General features: G+C 39.9%; 2 protein-coding genes across 3 annotated transcripts; both read right to left on the reverse strand.

Annotated features, from left to right (window-relative positions):
• Positions 1–1,874: 1,874 nt before the first annotated feature.
• On the reverse strand, positions 1,875–12,583 carry CDH26 (cadherin 26). Its single transcript, XM_035548486.2, has 14 exons — positions 12,551–12,583; positions 10,722–10,844; positions 10,060–10,221; positions 8,791–8,938; positions 7,970–8,136; positions 7,674–7,802; positions 7,026–7,211; positions 6,544–6,812; positions 5,790–5,932; positions 5,319–5,552; positions 4,211–4,432; positions 4,000–4,124; positions 2,820–2,903; positions 1,875–2,084 (listed from the first exon to the last, which is right to left on the reverse strand). The coding sequence occupies exons 1-14, from the start codon at positions 12,581–12,583 to the stop codon at positions 1,875–1,877; spliced, it is 2,235 nt and encodes a 744-aa protein (XP_035404379.2).
• Positions 12,584–14,247: 1,664 nt separating this feature from the next.
• Positions 14,248–22,335, reverse strand: FAM217B (family with sequence similarity 217 member B). 2 transcript variants are annotated; one of them, XM_035548171.2, is made up of 5 exons: positions 22,232–22,335; positions 20,712–20,910; positions 19,438–19,543; positions 19,261–19,346; positions 14,248–18,854 (listed from the first exon to the last, which is right to left on the reverse strand). In XM_035548171.2, exons 2-5 carry the CDS (start codon positions 20,729–20,731, stop codon positions 17,666–17,668), a joined length of 1,401 nt encoding a protein of 466 aa, XP_035404064.1. In that variant the 5' UTR covers positions 20,732–20,910; positions 22,232–22,335; the 3' UTR covers positions 14,248–17,665. The 2 variants fall into 2 exon arrangements, with proteins under 2 accessions (XP_035404064.1, XP_035404062.1); XM_035548169.2 differs by having other exon boundaries at positions 20,707–20,910.
• Positions 22,336–22,373: the final 38 nt, after the last annotated feature.

Here is a 22,373-nt window from a genome sequence, read left to right on the forward strand (position 1 = left end):
ATATTACAATAATCATTCAAATGAGCTGAACTCTACATTATTATGTACTTACATGGTACATACAGCTAACATAGATAAAAATATCAACCAACAATGTGATCATTAGTGGGAGTTCAACTGTCACATCACTGAATTTGTGATTGCAAATGGTTAATGAGTAAAGAGAAGAATATTTTTTGTCCAGGTAATTGCATAAATGACAAGCTTGACAGGAATTATGACTATAATGATATGTCAATGATTATAGTGCTAAAAGATTTCTGAAAAGTCTTCATCCACTCTCTCTCTTTTTGACTATGGGAGCTGACTTACAGTTTCTGTGCATTGGTATCTTATCTGTAAAATGAATATTTTAATTATTTATTATTTGTTAAATTATTTTAATTATTTGAGTTTTGGTGTTTGTTGTGCTATAGACCCAACACAAGTTTACATGAACAGTACACACACAGAACACTTTGATTATTATTTTTAATCTTGCATAATTTTCAGCAGTAATAACAAATCAAAACAATTCTAATCTTACAACTATGGTTACAGTTCGCAGTAAAAAAAAAAAAAAATCATCTTGCTATTGTGCTGTTGGTGGTGTTGGTGGTGCTGCTGATTTAAAGTCTTCCATCCAGACTTCTAAGTTAAGGGCAGTTTATCAGACTAGTGATTTTTTGTGTAAACAGATCCTGCTGCTGGCATTTAGGAAAACTTAGCTGCCTGCCATTCAGCCAGATTCTTTAATCACACTTGACTGAAGTTTCCAGCCTTGAATTATTATTTAATAACATCTGAGCAAAAGCATAATTTACTGTTTAAGTAAACTTTGAAACAGAGGAACATTTCCTTAGATACCAGACTTAGTGCTTGCCTCAGGCGGAGCATTTTTCTTTTAGCACAGAAGTGGAACAGAACAGAATACTGTGACTTTCACCTCTTATTGCATGCATAACTTACCTAATGGCAGCATGCTATCTTCTGAGCTGTTATTTCCTCATTCACGTTTTGTAACACTGTTAGCCATCATGCTATAACTGACCACGGGCCAATTGTACACAGACATGTACAAACCATGCAATTTAAAAGTGACACATTTGTGCGTTCCATGTAGGGAAAATCGATACCATCCTTTCTTTATCATATAATCTGTTTTTGCAGTGATGCCTGAGGAAACCCATGGATTTCCTTATCATGGTCACTTGTAGCTAATTTAGAGAAGGTTTCTATTTCGATGATAGGAATAGCCATACCTTGTCCTCCATTAATTTCTTACTACTTATCGTTTACAATGGTGTAATAATACCAAGAGCCACCAGATGCCAGCACAAGCACGCAAGCACTAAATAAGTGCCTGTTTTAGGCTAAAAGGCAAGGATGGTGCAGACCTCTCAGGTTATTATGCAGTATACAGCCACACTAACAGTACAAGTGGGCTTTCTCTTAGATGTTTCAATATCATGTAGAAAGAAAAGATCTTATCATCAGGTCAGATCTGTATGGATAATTTTGGATTTAAAGAGACCATCTACTGGAGAAAGGACTGTATCACTGGCCTAAGTGGTAATTGCCTTTGCTGTTCAAGAGTAGTTTAATTCCATATGGAACTTTCACTTGAATTGCCAGCCAAATAGGCCTTCTCATTGTGTAAGTCTGCACAGAATATGACAAAATCACTCCATCATCTCTTCAGAGTAGAGCGTACCTTCCACATGTGCCATATTCTTGGCTGCAGGCGTGCAAACAGCATAGGCAGGCAGAATAAAAGACAGGTACTCATGGTGCAAATATAGTGCAACACTTTCAAGCATCGATGGGGGGGTTCTTTGGAATTTGTCAGCGCTGCTGCCTTCGCAACACCATAAAGTACTCACAGCCTTTTGAGATTAACTGAATGACGAAAATCGCTTCTGACAGATTTCCTCCAAAGCAGAAAACTTCGGTCCTAGAGTGTTCAAAAAATCTATGGGCAAGTCATCACTGCCCATGGAGAGAGAGTGGAAGGAGTTACTTTTCTCCAGTTCTCCTTCCTCAGCATATATGCAAGGTGCATAGCTTGCCCAATAAGGTTCCAGTGCACTTTGGTCATACAATTTCTAAAGGGAAGAAACAATGTAAATCATCATGGAAGCTCCTACTACCCTTTCGGAAATTAAAGGGATTCACAGTATACTGTTATCAAACAGGCAAGCAGGAGGCTACAGTGAATAGTATAGGTTCCTCTCTGATAAGGAACAGTTGAACTGAAACTCTCAGATGGAAAAGTACAAGAGCCTGATCTTCCCCTCAAGTGCCAATGAGGCAGGAAGGAGACTTTAATATGCCTTGGAACAAACAACTCTAAGTAAACATGACTGCATGGAGGCATGCAGTCTGACGCAAGGAAGTGGGGAGAATAGGCCTGTTCAATGACCAGACGGGACATGGCAAGAGGAACTAAGATTTCCCTGCTTCCACAGAAATGAAATAGCAGGAAAACAAACTTTAATAACCCTGATATGGTCATATAAAGTATTTTAGCCCCACCACCCAGTCTTGACGTATTCATTCCAGGTGAAAGACTCCAGCCTTGCAAGAACTGTTGGGTGACCAGGTATATGCAGCAAGAAGTCTAGGAGACATGTCATCTTCAGCAACTAAGAGTCCTGACTGTTCCTCCTTCCAATACATTCTCTTTTTTCCTTTTTTCCTTTTTTTTTTAATAGTAATGCTTTTAGGTGTGGCCAGAGAGAGTAGCTGAAGCCATAGCAGCTTTTCAGTTTTGCAAGCTTTTTTTTCCTATTCTTACAAGCCACCTCAACAAAAGAGGGACTCAACATCTGCTTTCTTACCTGATTCAATATTTTGTCTACTGTCTGTATGATGTGATCACGGTATCTTACTTGGACTGTCTTTTGTCCAGTGTATAGGCCACTCTGAAAGATAAACACAGTTTCTCAGGTTTCACCAGTGTAAAGTTGCCTACTAATATTTATTTCAGATACAGATAAATCCAACTGTCTTTCTCTCTGTTACATCCATTTCTCTTGTGCTGTCTTCTCTGTTAGATTGCAGCTTTTCCTGGTCAGGGACTGTTTCTTCTTCTGCATATGTAAAACACTTCCTGTATATGTGGAGCCACCATGTATGTGTTTTTTGTAATCTCCAGTAATTAAATATGTTTCTTCCTCTGAATTTAGTGAATTCCTCCTTGTTAGTGTACCAAACATGACCTCAGAGCTTTATAATGTCTACTTGTATACGTAATCGTAGGTCCGAACTACAGACTAAGCACTGTGGAATTAGATTCTATGTAAGTAAAAAAACTGGTTTGCATTTTCTTTGCCTGCTGTAAAACAGAGATTATTTTTAGAATCTCTTGATGAACATTACATACTTATGACCAGAACACGTGGCAGTCACTTACTGATGTAGACCAGAATTTCCTTCAGGCATTCTTTGCAACAAAAATAGAGGTCTGTTGCATAAGTTAGAGAATACAGCACAAAAATCTGCAGAACAAACTCAAAAGCCTTCAAAACCCCAAAAGTACATCTTCCAGTGAAAACAAATAATTAAATAAATAAATAAATAACTCTTAAATCCTGTCCACACAGGACAGGATTAGCCAGTATGCTAAGTCAAAGATGTTGACTGGCATGTTTTTGATCAGATATCTGAAGAATGATGGATCCATTTCACTTATACCAAGAACTAAGTAAAATTTTACTTAGTTTTATTTTACTTGTTTTATTTACCTGCATATCAATTCAGGTACTGTGAGAGGAATTTTGGAAGAAATTGCACTTCCAAATATTTAGGACAACAACTAATGAAAAGAAGTGTCAGTCTCAAACTGAAAGTTGTTGGGGAAAAAAAAAGAAGTGTCAACATTTTTTCATATACTGCTGGAATCTCCAGCAAGTAAAACTTATTTCTAATTTAGCTATATTGCATTATTTTCCCACTATTATTAATACCAAGCATCATTCTCAGGATTCCAGCCACATGGATATATGCTTTTGCACTTACGTGAGACAAAGGCTTTCTGCTCTCTTCATTATAGTTGATAAAAGTCTGTTCACCTTCTTGAGGTAGAACAACAGCTTTGCTTTTAGATTGTGGCACATGAAACTGACAAAGTAAAATACTGGAAACTGTTGAAAGAAGAAAGGAAATGATGAAATTTACGTTGCGAACATATCTTCATGGTTCAGTACAGGGGGCTGGTGAGGTTACTCACCCAATAGTAGTAATAAAGCTGTCAGTATTATTGCAATGGCACCACCTCCAAATCTCACGGCTCCTTGTGGTAAATCTTCACATGCATGCCCATCTGGGCAAAAGCAGAGCCTTATATGCTGACTCTGCCTTGTAGAAAGTCCTCGCCTGTCCCGAATAATGAACGGCACCACGTAGGTACCTTGTGGGAGGCTTCTTAACATTAAAAGTTCCACCGACTCCACTAAAAAGACAAGCAATTTATTTCAAAGAATCACAGAATAGCTGAGGTTGGAAAAGACCTCTAGAGGTTATCTGATCCAATGCCCTCTGCTCAAGCAGGGATACCCAGAGCAGGTTGCCCAGGGTCAGGTTCAGTTGGCTTTTGAAGATCTCCAAGGAGGAAGACTCCACAGCCTCTCTGGGCAACCTGTGCTGGTGCTCCATCACCCACACAGTAAAGTGCTTCCTGATTTTCTGATGAAACCTCCTGTATTCGAGTTTGTGCCCATTGCCTCTTGGCCTGGAATTGAGCAGCAATAAAAAGAGCTTGGGACGTCTTTGCACCCTCCCTTTATGTATTTATAGACATTGATGAGATTCTCCCTGAGCCTCCTCTTCTCCAGGCTGAAGAGTCCCAGCTCTCTCAGCCTCTCCTCATAGGAGAAGTGCTCCAGTTCATTGATTGTCTTGGTGGCCCTCCGCTGGACTCTTTCCAGTATGTCCATGTCTCTCTTATACTGGGGGGCCCAGAACTGGAGACTGTACTCCACGTATGCCTTCACCAATGCTGAGTGGTGGGGGAGGATCACCTCTCTTGACCTGCTGGCAATACTTTGTGTAATGCATCCAAGAATACTGTTAGCCATCTTAGTGGCAAGGGTATATTGCTGACTCATGTTTAATTTTGTGTTCATCAGGACTTCTAGGTCCCCTTCTGCAGAGCTACTTTCCAGTTGGGTAGCTCCCAAATTGCAGAAACTTTGGATTTTGAATGCTGTTCTTCAATGTCCTTTCAGTCTCCTTGAGACTAACCAGTAACAGACCATAAAGTAAGTGATAGTGAAATAACTAGAGGGGACATAAGTGACAATAGGCTTCTCATGAAGGGCATAGACAGAAGAACTCACCAAAGTTCCTTCCTAATTTCCAGGTACTCTTCACATCTTCAGAGTCTTCAGCAAGCTCAAATGTAAATGGCCAAGAATGTGAATGCACCAAAGGAGACTTAGCTTTTATAATGAGAGGTCTCCTTTCTTTTTTGTCACACACATCTAAAGAAGGAGCCACTAACGTTGGCATATGCTCTTTAATGTCAGACAAATAAAGCAGGATGGTGCCAGTACCAGTCTGTGGTGGAGTATCTAGAAAGGAGCAAAAGAAACAGTAAAATACTTATAACTGGATATTGACAAAAGCCATTTATTGGCAGGAGCTCTGCACCTGGTATCCTAATAGTCACACATGACACAAGTGTTAAACATTAGGGTGTTCTGAATAACCATTCTCCACTCAAATTCGTAGGCTTGCTATCATTTTATATCTAGCATGCACCTCATCTCAAACAGTTGTGCTTGAATATTTTCTGACTGGCTGCTTACCATGACCAATAGCATGGACGATGATGGTGTACAGGCTGTTGTTCACATAAGGGGATTCTTGATCAAATTCTTTTACTACACTAAGAACTCCAGAATTCTCATCTACACTCAGCCATCCAGCTGGGTCACGGGATAGTTCATATCTTAAAAAGAAAGGAAAAAGTTACAAGGAAGGATATTTCTTTAAATGGATTTTGAAGAAGAGAACATTTCTGCTGCATCTTTGTTCTTTTGAGCTCTGTAGCTATTTTTGTTAGTGATGCTTACTTTTGCTATCTCTATCACCGGTTGAAGGTTTCTGCATAGCCAATAGTACCCCATGTAGTACTAATATACCTTGCACAGCCCCATCAAATCTGTTCTTAGGGGCTCAGAAAGTATCTGTTTCCACATCAGATTATTACTGTTAAAGCCAAACATACCTTGGTCCTTTCTACAACATCAAAATTTTGTAGTCAAAAGTGACATCTAAACAATGCAACCTGTTTTTAGGCAAAACTGTTCTGAAGACAAGAGAAACATTGAGCAAACAAGGATTGACAAGGCCTATAAATTGCATCTTACAGAACCAGCTATCTGGATCTGCAGTATTATTGGTAGTAAACCTGCAACTCTAATGTGTATCTTTATATAACTGTAAATATGCATGTGTATGTATATTTACACATTTGAATATATACCATATAAAACTCAAAAAATACTTTATATTCTTAAGCTATTTCTTATTCTGAGAGATGAAAGCATCTCCACTTACCTAATCTTATTTGGCCCACCATCTGGATATGTAGCAAGATACTTTCTAAACACTCTCCCAGGCTTCATCGCATCTTCTTTTTGGACAACAAGTATAGGAGGATGAAACTGGGGAACATTTTGTGACTCTGTAACCTTGATATTCACAGTTGTGTTCATGGGTTCTAGGCTTGAGATCATCACAATGCCATTTTCACATGAGAAGAAAGGTTCTTCATTTGCTACAGAAATTATGAGTCTCTTCTCAGAGTCATCTTTATAGCTGAGAGGCTGAAAACCCCAGACAAGAGTCTCATTAGCAATTATGATCTTTGATATGGCAGTCATATTTTTTCATACTTCTGTATGCCCAGGACTGAGAGGACAGCTGTGAAACAGTTAAGATGCTGAGCTATTATTCTTATAGTCAGACTGACCATGTATCACATTGCCATGTTGTAGTTCATCTATTACAGTTCCTCCAGTCTGCTCAATAAATATTACCTTGATAACACTCAAAATGCCTTCATTTGTGTCTGGGTCAGTCTCAATGGTGAACTGTTCCTTCTCATTGCCTTTTATTATTGCGTATTTGGCTCTCCAAGCTGGAGTGTAAGGCGAGTCTTCATCTTCCACTTGGAGCCATAATGCAGCTGAGTGTTCTCGGCCTGCTGAAATCTGTAGCTGGTACTGGGAGCAGAAAGGAAAGAAATAAACACTATTTCCATTTCCAAGATGAGAAGTCTGTTAGCTCATTCTGAGACACAGTTCCAACACCAGACCACGTGGAGCTACTTTATGATCTTTATGAAGAATGGATTGTAATCAGGACCTTAGCTTCTCAGATATGTTAGAATAAGCTAGTCTGTCACCATTGTTATGCTGTGAGAAAAAAAACTTCTAGTGCTGTACAAGGAAATCTAACAAAGTTTATCACAGTCAGTAGTCAAGTACTCTCTTACCATACACATTTTAAAGAGGTATTTCTTCTAGCACTATACCATTACATAAAGTACATTTGCAAGTGCTTTGGCCTGATCCTGTAAAGAGTCTGAGGGTTCCTATTTCTACTGTGGAGTGCATTAAGCACTCATCTTGAAGGACTGAACTGTATTTAGGAAGGCTAAATAAAGTAATAATGTTTTTCCTTACATTATCCCTAGTAAATACAGGGGGATGGTTGTTTGCATCTTCAATAGCTACATTCACTGTTGCAGTAGATGACAGCTGGGGAGTTCCTTGGTCATAGGCTTTCACCAGAAGTTTGAAAGTGCTGGCAGTCTGAAAAACAGAAGGAATTTCCCACCTTAGTTCAGAAGCAGTTCCCACATTTTACCAGTCATAGCTACAAAGCTGGATGTGAAACTGCCCCTCCCCTTATACCCGGTTAATATGTAGTTAATATTTATCATGCATTAAATTACAAGAAGCTGCCATATGTACATCACCTTATAATTCAGGCATCCAGACAGATGTATTGTTCCTGTGGTAGGATCAATGTTAAATGTGAATCCATCTAGAAGGGGCATTTGCGTACTTAGAGAATAGGACACCTGAGAATTAGCAGTGCCACCTTCATCTTTGTCCAAGGCAGTAACTTGGAAAACTGGCTCATCTAGAATGAAGAATCGAGACATCAATACAAGTGCCTAGTCTTGATGTGGAGTTTCTCAGGCCTATCTACAGGCTCTTGGACACACAGGTCCTAAAAGCACCTGCAGCTTCTCCTGTGGCTATGGTTATACCCAGAAAGACTCGACCCCACCTCATTTGGGTGGTAAATTTGCCCACAGTATCATTGGACAATAGAAAGGGTTGTCACACTCCTGAATTACTTTGTCAAAAACATTCAGTAGTATTTATGACAGTTCTTGGCCAGCTCCAGAGGAGATAGCACCATGCCCATGTGTCTACATGTCTGTTCTTTGTGAGCACAGAGAGAGATTAAGTCTTTGAGCATTTTTCTGTGACACAGTGTGCACGCACAGGTTTCAGATCCATGGGTCAGATTGGTCTGCTTAGTCTTGGCTTACAGTTATGAGCAATTATCACAGCAGTTTTTCCAGAATGTCTCTGACATTATGTTAACGTACAATCAGACAAGTCAAGAAGGAGGAAGTAGCCCTTCACAGGAAATAAGTACTCGTAAGTTTAGGGACTAAGCAAAACCTATGGAGAAGAATGGATTTGGTAAGGAAAAGGAGGACAAAGGAATTAAGAAAGCATTCATACACAAACCAGTAGTATCCATTGTTTGGATGGCATTTACCTTCACTGTGGTTCTCCCTTATTGTAACGCTGAATTCCTCTTTGGGAAACTCAGGTGCGTTATCATTAACATCTTTTACGTTTATCTTGAAAAACAAAGGGCGGTCCAAAGGCTGACCAGTTTCTCTGTGCACAATATCGAAACGTATCTAGATAAACAGTGACACGGTAACTCATTTACATATCAGAATAGAACAAGAAACTTTGAATTTTGAAACCTCATCAGTCATATCTGGCTAGCATTTGGCTTTGCATTGCTAAGACATTCATTCATTTTTCAAAGGTAGTAGATGTATAATGGTCATCCATCACCTTAAACAATACTTTAAAATAATCAGTTAAAAAAATCTGGATCTGCATTGTTTGAAATGACTGCTTAATGTAAAATACGTAAATACCCTTGAGGCCAAACACAATAATGATTTCAAAGCTGCTTCCCAACTCTGAAATATTTAATTGAGTGGTACACTCAGTTTTCTCTAGCTGCATTTCAATTATAAGTTCTGAAGTCCCCTTTGCTACACTTATTTCTGCTTTAAAACCAAGCAAAAAGTGTCCTGGACCAACCAGATGTCCAGTAAGGGGGAATAGAAGACTCTCCAAAAGTTGTCTTTTCAGTACGGAAGGCAGGACTTTGCACTGAGAAAAAGGACTGTAACTATGAAGTGGGTACAGTTAATCCAGAGATGCTTATATAAATCATCACAGAATAAACAAAAGGAGACCACAACCAATTTTTTTTTCAAGCGGAAAACAAACCCACACTCACGTATTTCGTTCATACACTTATCACATTTCTTTCATCACACTTACTGCTTATGAACACTTTCCTGCTTTTTAAGTAGAAACATATGCTTACCCATGTAAAGTTACTGTAATACGACTTTGCAGCTCCTTCCTTTTGTAATGCCTAACTTTTTAGTTCCATTATCTTAGTTAGGAGTTTGGGGGTTTGAAAAAGAGCTGTAACACACTTTGAATTTCAGGACAAACTTTTCATTTTTAGCTTATAACCAAGGTCAAGTAAGACAAATGATAGAACAAAAGTGTACTGATACTTGAAATCCAAACATGTCATGACAGTTTATAATCAGTAGTACGGTGGAAGTTCCCTATAGGTCTCTGCTGAGACAATTATCTTTGCAGGTTTCAAATAAGAAAATACACAATTAAAATTCTTATTGGTCTGCCTCATTCCTGTGAAGCATTTGGCCATGAGAAAGCAGTTAATATTTGCAAACAGTTTTAGGTATTCTTTAAAGTATATTACCTGAAAAGATGGAGTCTTTTCTCTGTCAATGGTACGATGTACATACACATGCCCGTTTTCGTCATCTTCTATAGAAAACAATCCAATCTCTGGAGATTCATCTACCCCAGGTCCACTAATTAAATATTTTACTGATGTATTAAATGACCTGTTGTTGAACAGCTTTTGAAAAGAGAAACAGCACAATGCAGTGTGAGTAGGGAAGACAGAACAGAAATAAAAAAGCTTTAGACCAACTATCTTCCTGCCCACTTTGTCTTTGCAGATGAGACCATTATGTAGGCTTGTTGTAAGCCAACTCAACAGTTTTCTGGGTTGCGGAATCACTACTCTCTGCACAATGTAAAGGTACACAGCTCTGTACAATGACTCATACCTCTCCCACCCTATAGTCTCTTCTTTCTGCTGAGTATGCCTGGAGCTTCCCATAAAAAGAAGCAATCTCTCCTCTACACCACACAATCCTACCCAACTACTCTGTTTAAATAAGCCAATTTTGAACAAAGTTTGTTTTGTTTTGTTTTGTTTTGTTTTAAAAAATAAAGCTGTTAAATACACAGTTCTTACCCTCTCATGCTTTTGGTGTTTTATAGAAAAATCTGTGTTGATGAGTACCTTACTGTGAGGTTCAAGGTAAACTTTTACTAAAAGGTCGGTTGTACCTGTCCAGCATATTTTGGGAATGGTCCTTTCTCCTCCTCTGTAACATCAATGGTGGTGATAACCCATGTCCTTTTCGTACGCCGTAAAGGACGTAGACTGTCTAATTGATAAGAATCTATCAGCTGTTGGATAAATAAGTGTATTTAGTGTCATAGTTTACACACTAACAGTTTTGTATCTGCTATTAAATAATATTGACTACAAACCTGAGTATTCTTCTTTTGGACAGCTCGTCTTAAACTGAAATTTTCAACGTCATGAGAAAAACTGTTGGTGGCAGTAACCTTGTTAAAAAGAGAGGTCGTTGTGAGAAGTATGGTTAGCTAGAAACCATTGTTATGTTGTCTAGGAGGACTTGTGCTTCACAGAAACACATTGATTTGGTTTTGACAGCATTGTATTAAGTTGTAGCTGAATCTAGAAACCTGTAGAGATTCTACAAATATAGTCCATCTCATTCCAAATCAATTGGCCTGAGAGCTTGGATACTAATTTCTCCGGTCAAGTGGTGCCAGTTCCAGAAATACACAAACACTGCATCTAACACTCCATGGTATCATCTCTATGGATTTTCTCAAATCAAGTAGCTCAGTTTTTAAAATATTCATCTCTGTCTCTGTCTGTTGCACGCTCTTTTAGACATTGTCTGGTATCCACTCAACATAAACCTGTTAGTGGTGAAAGTTAAGCCTGGGGAGTATTTCAGGTTCTCAAAGACTGTTATGTTACTCTAAGTGTCCCAAACATAGCTGATGCACCAGAAGATGAACACTGGACCAAAGTCTCCAATCCAGGTGAGAGAAATAAATTGAGAATGGGGACTATACCCTAATTGGCTGAATTTGCCTTTTTCTAAGCACAAGCTTCCTGCACAGGCTTCAAACACTGCTTTCTGTTTAAACTCCACAAGGGAGTATGACAGTACTCAAATTACACTGTCATCATTAGCTCACAGGTAACTTGTATACCTTCCTTTCAGCTCTTGCTGCTTTCACAGGAAAGCTTGTTTGGATTTTTTTACGACCCATCAGATGACTCCAGCATCATATAAGATAGGAAACCAAGCTCTTACTGCCTCGACTCAGGCAAAGGTCAGGCCTTTACCTCCTGACCTGTTTCTGAAAAAACAATATACCGATAAGGTCATCATGCTTATTAACTTGCCAAGCAATGGGGTTTCACAAGAGAAGCCTTTGACCTATTCCATAAAGCTGTTGTATGACCTGGGGAAAACCTCCATGGTGTGGAAACAGCAAGCAAGGCTTTAATCTGGCACTTGTGGAGCACATTCATTAGCTTGGGGGCAGGTTCACATCTGCCAGACTCGGTTAATTTGGTCTGTACCAGACCCCCCCCCAGCCAACCTGCTTTCCTATTTGTCTATGTGTAGCTACTGTTAATTATTGGAGCTTCAGTTGTGTATTTTACGGCTTCCACACTTCCGCATGCGCCCATTGCACAGCAATGGCTCTGGCCCTTGCCATATCCGTACCAGATGTGGAGTTGCTGCCAGAAATACAAACCGAGTTCAGGCCCACAAACCCCCCAGAAACACTCACAGAAATGCCACAGAATTACTGCAGGGGATCGTTAACCCAGCAGGATCAGCACCAGGCACCAGCACGCTGTGCCAGGCACGGAAGGCCCCATATCCTTACCAGGAGGACTGAAAGCTGGAACCCCCCTCACAGGAGCCCTGAGCCCGGGTCTGGGGTCAAGGCAGCATCATCCCTTCCTCGGGGGCACTGCAGCAGGGCCCAGCGCAGCAGTGGGACCCCCAGACTCCCTGGAGGGCAGCACAGCACCCTCGTCCCCGCGCAGCACCTACCTGCAGGAGAAGCAGCACGGCGAGGAGCTCCATGGGGCACGTAGTGGGGAGGAGGGAGCAGCACATTCCCGTGGCTCTGCCAGCCCAGCCCAGGTGTGACAGGGGTCAGTGGGCTCACTCTGGTCCCCAGGCACGCCCGGCGAGCTCTGGCTCGGTGCTGGAGCACAATCCACAGCAGGGCAGGCAGGTGCTGACTGACCCTGCCAATGGGCTCCCTGCCTTCCAACAGGCTCAGCGCCCCCAGACGCTATTTCCTACCTCAGACTGCGCCTTGTTGGTACAGGAAAAGCCTGTTATTTAGGGATGTCCTCAGAGCAGCTGTTCTTGGCAGAACAGAGCGAGTTTCCCCAAAAAGCTGTCTGAAATTCGGGGATGAGAAGGCAGCGCAATGAATCCCAGCTTGTGTTCTGCCCGGCTGAGCAGGAGCACGCTGGGCAACTCGGTTCTTTGACGTGCCAGGCTAGAGGGCATAAACCAGGCTGTTGGCAGGCAGTGGAGTTACTCCTTCCTAGGAACTTTATTTCAGTGATTTATTACAGGGAAAAAAAAAAAGAAACCAAAACACTGAATAGCTGTGGTGGCGTTATTGACAATCATATAGCCTGTATTGACAATTACTTGGAATCATTTCCTAGTAACTTCACCGTTTGCAGAAGTCCAAGCATGTGACTGTAATGCTATTACGTATACTTGTGCCAGTTCAGCACCCCAAGTTATGTTTATCTGCCATGCCTAGGAGTGCTATTGTTGTATTACTTCAGACTTTGAACCAAGAAGTTTACTTGAAAGCTGATACAACCATTACTGTCTTGTTAAACTCAAAAGCCATTAAGCAAGTTTGAACTTGTATGCCTGAAGCTGAACTTCACACCCAGCTTACAAAAATACATTTTAAGTAAAACTACATAAAGAAGCAGGAAATGAAAAATAAAGTCTTGTAAAATCATGTAAAAAGAAGACTGAGTGGCAGAGAGTATGGGAAAGGTCCTGAATCCTATGAAAACAATAGGTACGTTCCATTCCACATCAGCACTGCTTTTACTGGGGACTTCTTTGGACCTGGAAAATTTAGGGTTGCAGAAGTTGTGAAAGGAAGACTTAGGGAAGAACTGATCTTCTTCTGGGAGAAGAAAAGCAATAGATCGTGTCAATTAGGCCACGATATTTTAAATAAAAGTGAGATTTACTGTTAACAGGATAAAAAGTAAGGCTTAAATAGCAACACAGGATAGGAGGATTTAGACATTAAAAAACTTTCACAGCAAGAATGTTGAAACGCTTGAGAATGTCACCTAGAGCACTTGCAATACAAGTATGTGGCTAAGACCCCACCTGTGCAAACATCTACCTACATGTATTTGCTGTGCACTGGATCATGATCTACATGTCCTGGAGATTATAACAGAGAATGTGAAGCACTTTGATCACTGCATTAAAAAAAGAGCATGATGGATTATGAAAATTGAGTATGATATTTAAGGCTAAAATGATGCCTTAACACAGCCATTACAGAGGTGACTGCCACGTGGAGTAGAAATAATCATGTATCTTTCAGCCAGGTAGCTTGACCATCAGCAGTAATTCAGCTGAGATACCACTGAGCTAAGGGCTCAGTTCTATGCCAAAGTAATGTTCTAAAAGAAAAATTCAAAAGTGCCATCTTGTGGATGATGAAAAGAATACAACTAAGGAACAAGTAAGCAGCATCTCACTTTTAATATAATAAATACACTTTAAATTACAAGATCACTTTCCAATGAAATTACCAGCAAAAATATCCACAGAATCTTCAAATAAATAAGAACAAATGATTGCCAACATCAAAAGCTGGGCTCCAGACAGTGGCCTGTTTAATTATTTTTCATGAGAAATTATTTTTTCCTTGAGAACAACAGTTGTTCAAAGTTTATTTATATTGGTATAACTGAAGTAGGATCTGGCTATTTAAAATGCAACCTGAGTGTATTAGTTTTGTAGGTAGTACTACAGAACATTAAAATTATCTAGCAAAAAAACAAACAAACAAACAAAAAACATTCCATTCAAATACCTCAAATCACAGTAAACTTGCTCTTCAGCATCTTCAGTGCTAGGCTATACATGTGAATATAGGATCATATTGCTATATAGAGTGCAAAAATATAAACAGCCACACAAACTGTGCTGTGGAATTATTTAAATTCGGAATGTAATGTACTTGATGCAATAAACTTTTCTGTTATATTCAGAAGTGTTTTTAAAGAAAATACCCATCAATAGAAAATGAAGGAAAGATAAACCATAGTCCTCTTCATAAAAGGAGCTCTTTTCATCTATAGACCCAGAACATAGACAATTTAAAATAGGAGCAAAACTGCTGCCAGATGAAATCCAACACTTGCAGGTCTGCTCACAGCAAGAACAGTTTTTGAAAGAAATCAATTTTGAAAGTATCAAATGAATGAACAAAAATTAGAATTGTGTGATTATCATGTGAGACAAACTTACTTGTCCTGATCACAGCTGGAGCTTAGTCTTAGTGATGAACAAGTATTCAGACTTGTTTTCAGTGCCATCACCATCTCTGCCTATTAAACTTTTTAAAAAGTCTCCAGCAACAGATTAAAGTGCATTAGACCACAAGCACTACATTAAAACAAAACTTTCTAATTCCTGGGTCTGTGAGAAAAAAAATTCTCAGTGCCAATCGCCTTTGCTCTAGTCAAAGCTGACTGAAACACTAGTTATTTATTTATTCTTTAAGAGGTGATCATGCAAAATGCGTGTCTACATGCTCTCCATGTAATCTAGGAAAGCACCAATATAGAGCCACATTTCAGAGAAAAATTTAGCATACACTAATATTCAGTGTCATAATAACATGCTGAATTAATTACTGCATCTAAGAGAATTTGTTTTAAAAAACTGCCATTCTGATTATTGACTTGATCCTGCTCACCTTGCTTTTGGTGCTTATAGTAGTGTGCCAAAACAGGGTACTAAAATCATGCACTACAATAGCGTTTATTAGCAAGAGCAGTCCTACTTTCACTACTCTTAATGCCAATCAGGAAAACTTGACTAATGAAGGCGTGTAGAATTTGGCCAAAGCCTGAAATTCCAGCAGTGGATGCAAGATCTTTTCGTCTAAAAAAGCTGAAATACACGATGAGTCTGGAACAAACCAAAAGGCTGAAATGTGCTAGTGCTGTGCAGTTGCTGGTATTTGAATGCCATCCTGTAAGTTTCACCACACCTCCAACACAGCCAATTTACTTGATCGTTGAGCATGTCAGATTAAGTTCCACTTTAATTGCATAGAGCATGACGTACAAGCAACTACAATTTATTTGAACTGTATCCGAATAAATACTGAATATGGAAATATACTGTACATTAAATTTGTTTCCTTTATCAATTTAAAATTTCACATTTGGTCTCCAGTAGACTAGGAAAAAGCCACTAAAAATATTTCTCACACTATTCCTGAGCATTATTTTTATGTACTGTAAAATAATCTCATTTATTACTATATTTATTAATATTCTCTCATTTTAAACTACATATAAATCCATGCGTTGAAATTTTACAAAGCTGAAGATCTGGTAGGCACAATGAAAGAATAGAACAGCTAAGCATCTTAAAACCAAGATGAGATCAACCAGAGAAGTGCAATTTAACTATGTACATAAATATATTCTTTAGCATTTGCTACTTTTTCATTTGATATCACAATGGGAAGGATCCACTTGTAAAATTTGGTCCATCAGACCTCAGCTCACTTCTCATAAACAGTTCGCTGTGACAGGTGGCTGAGGATGAAGCTAATGGTGCTCAGGAAGTATTTCATTTTAAAATGAAAGTTCAAAACATTTTCTAGAACTTCATCTTTAACGGGATTGTGTCCCCAGCTAACAGCTGAACTGATGCTTGAATATCCACTGCATTATTTTTCACGTTCTCTTGTATCTCACAGACACAAGACAAAATATAGAGTCCAAGGACGGGACTCTGCATTAAAAAAAAGTACAATTTCTTTCACTAGGGTATTTCCCCATGCCACATCACTAAACCCTGAAATAAGAAGCCAAGCTAAGTAAAGTAGACTGGACCATGGAATAGTCATCTCAGGTAATTGAAAATAGGTATCTTTTGTATCAAAATATATCTTTGACTGACCTTAAAATAGCCTTCAAATTCATCCCATAAGAGTCTATTTTCTATGTTTTAAGAGTTTATGAGTTCTGGACATTAGGCCACAGAGTATCTAGTAATATTCTCATTTTGCATTAGTTATCGATATCCATGTGCCGTTTGAAATTTGGTCATTTCTTCTAAATGACAAAAAGCACCAAGGTTTACAAAATTAACTTGAAGGAATGCTGTCTGTAAATACAGTGAAGGTTTCTGGGTATAAAAATATGCATTCCTTTTTCTTAATCTGCCACTATTGAAGCTGTCTGCTCCGTAATAATTGTTTGTCTTTAAAAGAACCCTTTCTGCATTAAAATATTTCGTTATCTCCATTCTTCTTCCTAGCAAAATAAAAATAAAAATCCAACTCATTAAAAAACTCGATTTATCATCTTCTATGAAGAATTAGAGCTTGACTTTGTACAGATATAGTTACTCCATTATTTTATAAAAACAATTGAGCCCTTTTTCCATCAGAAAACAGAACACCATCAAACCTGTCTCAAAATAGCACATCTGTTACAGAAAAAGAGCACAGTTCCTATTCTCTCGAATACACCAAGGTAAGCAGAGGAAACACTACAGATTTCAATGGAGTTCAACTGGTGCAAATAGGACATTTTGTACATCTCTAAGCTTTCATATTCTGCTAGTGTTATCTTCATTGAGCAATTGTAAATATTTTTGAGGAAAGACTAATGGAAGACACTTGCCTTCAGGGAAAAGATTTCCTGCTGGCCTTGCTGGCTTAAGATCAAATGTATTGAAAAGAACAGTACTGACTTAGAACCATGCATCAAGAACATGTTTTTTCAGGATCTTGCGATGAAGAAAACATGACCCTTCTGCATTGGCCAAATGCTTTCTAGCAGTCGAGAAACATCAAAAAAGATGTTGTTTTTAACATTTACATTTTTTCTAACATTTAAAAATCATTCTTCTTCATTTCAATTTGTGTGATGTTTGCTTTGTGCCATTTGTTTTAATTTTCCTGTCCCCTGTTGGCTTTTTAGAAGGAACGTAATTGTTAGCATTGCCATTTTTCTTTGGGTTTGTACATGCATATGTTTTTACGCCTTTCATGGGAGCAGCTGAACCATGGACTACTGATGCTTGCCTAGGGGGTCTGATATTACCAACATTTTGAATTTTAGAATTGTTCTCAGGTGGCTGAATATTGAGAAGCTGTTGCTTTGCAGTTGTTTTTTTCAGTTCACTTCTTACTTCACCAGATTGTCTCTGAGAAGACATTGCGTATCCTATTCTCTCAGATAGTTTCAAGTGACCTGGATGTGAACAGAACTGTCGACTTTCTTCACAGTATAGATCTCCCCTGTGACCTGAATAGCATGCAGGGAGTTTTGTGACACTTTCCTGGGGAGCCAATTGCTTGTTAGGCAATGGGCTGAACAATGCTTTGCATTTGCCAGGGCTTTTTAGGGTACGTATGGCACTGGGAGCAGTCTGTGGTCTGGCTTTGGCTGCCTTTACCTTCTCGTTCTGTACAGTCTGCATTTGCAGCCATTCCAGCTGCAAAAGGCGATCAATGTACCTCTCAAGAAATCCCGTTGGCTTTGGTCGAAATTCAGATTTACCCTCTACATTAACAAAGATGGCCAGCTGCTTCAAGTCCCATGAGTTGAAAGGGGGTGGCAGGAAGTCTGGGTAGTAATATTCTGATTCCTTAAAACCTGTATCAGGCACATGCTCCAAACAACCTGGATCAATTTCTTCAGCTCTGAGTATGAGTTCTGGTGGTGTGCAGGGAGATGGAGGAATGGGAATCCTTTCTGAATCAGAGAGATCACTGGCACTATCATCTTCAGCATCTTCTTTAATAATTTGTACCGATTGAAAATCAAGAAACATTTCACCTGCAGATGCTCCTTGCCATTTAGAGGAGCATGGACCAGCTTCAGCAACATGTTCTTCACGATTCTTTTCCAATTGCTCTTTTTTACTGCAATAAAAATGTGGTACTGGCACATCTTTAACCTTACAGAAGCTACCTTGTGTGCTGCCTTTTATGGCAGGAGGGATCCTGTGCAGTAAAGATTCACTTTGCCTTGTTTCTGGGAGACTCTTCTTTGATCCTTGTACTCTGGGAAGTGATGTGCAAACACTCGTGATCCTTAAAAAAAAAAAAAAAAAAAGATCATATCCTGTTAGAATGATTAATGTCTTTGGAACAACAGGTTACAAATTTCTTGCCACTTCCTTCAAGGACCTAGATCTACATGAATTAAGCTACAAATGGCATGGAAACTTAGTAATGAGGTAAAATCAATATTTGACAGCAGAAACAATGCTACCTACTACTAATTTTTTTGTTTTATTTTATTCTGAATTTGCCTGAGAACCTATTAAGGCAGTATAGTAAGTTTCCATATTGATGACTTACATTCATTATCCCCAGAAATTCTGAATTCTGAGTCTAGGGAAGTTAAAGGCAACACAATGAAGCCATGATTTCATCACAAGCATTTAAATACCTGCTTGAAATGTGTACAAATTAAACAATCTTAGCACAGAATTACCTTTTTGACTGAGCATTGTCATCCAGTTGGTTTCTTCCCTTCTTAAAACTACTTGGTTGGTTGCCGTCTTGACTATCGTGGGAAGTCTGAAAAGATACGAAAGTATGTGATGTTACTGTGAAAGCTGACATAAACTAGGTACCCTTTTTCTATAAAAAAAGAACTGGTTTGATTTACCTTTTCACTGGCACTTGATACATTTTTCCCTAATGTTCCAGGAGTCAGTTTCCCATGAGAAACTGGTTTCTTTAGTCCTTTGGTGCCTGGATGGCTTTTTCCATTACTGTAATTAGCAAGGATTAAACAGAGTATCACACACAAATAGCAACATATGATCATCAGAATAGAAATACAATAAAAGTTTACGGTACAATTAAGTTTTAGAGAGTTGACTGCAACTATTCTTAATATTCACTGGAACTATGCTATGCTAACTTTTTGTTTTTTATAGTATTACTATGCTACTATTATAACAAAATGCATAATTAAATTAGATGATACGATAAAAGAACTTAGCCCTTATATAAAGTCTTCTGTAAGAGGATCCCAAAGTTACTTTGGGGATAATAAATAGTAAGTATTAGAGATTATGTATTTAATTAATATTTTATATAGTACCTGGTACTGATGGTCCTACTGCACTTTAACAAAATTAATTACAAAGTACAGTATGAAGGCTACCACAATCAAATCTTGCTTGCCTTTCTCATTTGCATAGTCTTAAAATTTAAAGGATTACTCCTATGATGTTAATGAGTGGAAGTGGGCAGGGAGCATATTATGATATTACTACAAACTAATTCACAACAGAGGCACAAAAAGATTCATCAGTTTGTTTTATACTGGGGTTGTACAAATATTAGAAAGAAAAAAATACATATGCAAGCAAAAGGAATGGCATTACCAATCTGGACAGCTTAAAACTAACGTATATATTTTACTCCAAATCAGATACATCAGTGTAAGCACAGCATCATTAAATCAGTGTGCTATTCAAGAACCAGAAAATAGTGTTTGTTCTACAAACAAGAAATATTACTAATTTTACAAAAGAAAGTTTTAAAATGTCATCTTAGAACAGGAATAAGAAAATTATGCCCCCCCATCTAATTTAGATTGACCACAGTTTAGGTAATGTCAGGCAAGACATCTTGTTCACAGTTTCATAGTTTTTAAGTCAATGTAGTTAATTTTGTTCAAAAAAAACCCACCCTATTTCATCAATTCAAGAGCTTGTAGCAGAACGAAAATGAATCTGGTGCCTCCAGCAGTGACACAGTCACCTCTGTCACTTTGTGACCTGCATGGTCCTACTGCACGATCATTTGTGGTGGTGTGGATCAGAGAGGGGGATGAGAATCTGAACAGTACAGTCATGCGCTTATTAACTCTTCTACGGTACTTAGAGATTTCTATAACTAGAAAGAGAGAAAATAATTTCCTTACTTTACCATTCCTTTGTGGTTTTCATTGATTTGGATTTCCTTTTTCTGTGTCTTTCTGTGCAGTAACAAAGGATGTTCTTGAATGCCTGGTCCCATTATTACTCTTCTAAAATGGTATCGGCACCTTTATCTTTACATAATCTTCAAATGACTCCAGTCTTGCGTCCACACGACACAGTTTATCAGATGCAACAATCACCATGTCCTAGAAATGTGATAAACAAACACATGCAATTCCTCCCAATGCGATTTATTTTTAAAGCAGTACAACAATCAATAAGCAGCTACCAAATGGCACTGAAAAGCACCATCCCCTCCCCGGGTGCTTGCATATTATTCCTGCATTATTCATCTCACTTGTGTTGATCCGCGCCCAGCAGTCATCCCCCTGGGTGCCGAGAGGCGAGCAGAGCAGTGGAGCAGCACGGTGTACCCGCTGGGAGCGGGTTACCCATTAACGCTGCAGTGCAATGCACTAATAACGCAGTAATGCTGGGGGGCACGGCCAGCCAGAAGCAATGCACGCTTTGCTGCTGCAGCCACCGGCCCAGTGCTGTCACCCCACGGCTTCTGCAGTCAGCACCGAGGGGATGCCAGGCCGGCCACACTGTTCAAGCCTGTCCTGGAAAGATGGTTTGTAAAGATACAGAGAAATATTTTGATGGACAGCGGCGTTAGGAGAGCTGCTTTTCATATTAGAGCACATTCCTCGTTTTGTTCTTCCTGCGGGGCCTTACGTGTGCCGACTGCAGCCAAGCACCAGCCAAATGGTGGTGGGTGTCGCTGCTCTCCATTTAACAGGAACAGCTGATCAGCCTCCCGCACCCTGTGCGCGCGGAGTTGTCCTTTTCTGAGCCACAAAATGCGTTCATGGTATATTCATATATGCAAAATTCGTATCAAATGCTTAATATTTTTCTTATTCAAAAGCACATCTCCCAGCACTCATAAACTCCTACTAAAAATGCTCCCAGCAGTGTATGCAGGGGTCCTTTATCTTCCAGAAACCGCAGTCCCCTTCCAGAGCTGCACAGACACAGATTTCGGAAGGGGAACAGCTGACTTGCACCAAAATACCTCTCCTCACCCACCCACAGTTTGGCTGCGCTGAGCTTTGTGTTTATATGTACATGATGTGTATTTATGTGGTTTATATTTATATGGTTTGTATTTATAGGATTTATGTGTAGATGTACATGATGAGTATGTACACGATGTGTACGTACACGATGCAGACGTACACGATGTGTATGTATATGTGTGTTATCTGACCCACTGCCATTCCGTCATCCGCCGTCCCTGCTCTCCCTCCCGGCCGCCGGTCTCAGCGGGTCCCGCTCCCGATCCCCGCAGCGCTCCGCGCCCCGACGCCGCCCGCCCGCGGCCCCGATCCCCGCCGACGGCCCCATTTAACGGCTGCTGCCGACGGCCCCGCTCCGCCCTGGGCACAGCCCGCAGCCCCAGCACGGCCAGGAGCGGCCCGGCGCTGACGAACCGCCCCCCCGCCGCCCGCCCCGTCCCGGTACCTGCCGCGTCCCCGCCATCCCCCTGCGGCTCCGGGCGGGCATTGCGCGTGCGCGGGGCGGCCATGGGCGGCCGCTGGTGGCTCCGTCCCCGCTCGGGGCGGGGCAGGAGGGGCAGGGACGGGGGCTCCGCGCAGGCGGCCCT

Source organism: Cygnus atratus, chromosome 16 (assembly GCF_013377495.2).
Source record: "Cygnus atratus isolate AKBS03 ecotype Queensland, Australia chromosome 16, CAtr_DNAZoo_HiC_assembly, whole genome shotgun sequence".
In the NCBI taxonomy this organism is placed as follows: Eukaryota; Metazoa; Chordata; class Aves; order Anseriformes; family Anatidae; genus Cygnus; species Cygnus atratus.

Excerpts from the sequence above, each read along its gene's own strand:
- CDH26 (XM_035548486.2), bottom strand. The coding sequence starts at position 12,583 with ATGGAGCTCCTCGCCGTGCTGCTTCTCCTGCAG. Across the intron at positions 5,553-5,789 it reads CGTCCATGCTATTGGTCATG|ATACTCCACCACAGACTGGT; the intron begins GTAAGCAGCCAG and ends GCTCCTTTCTAG. Across the intron at positions 4,125-4,210 it reads AGCTTTATTACTACTATTGG|TTTCCAGTATTTTACTTTGT; the intron begins GTGAGTAACCTC and ends TTCTTTCAACAG.
- FAM217B (XM_035548169.2), bottom strand. The coding sequence starts at position 20,801 with ATGGGACCAGGCATTCAAGAACATCCTTTGTTACTGCACAGAAAGACA. Across the intron at positions 19,544-20,706 it reads AACCACAAAGGAATGGTAAA|TAATGGAAAAAGCCATCCAG; the intron begins GTAAGGAAATTA and ends TGCTAATTACAG. Across the intron at positions 19,347-19,437 it reads TATCAAGTGCCAGTGAAAAG|ACTTCCCACGATAGTCAAGA; the intron begins GTAAATCAAACC and ends GTATCTTTTCAG.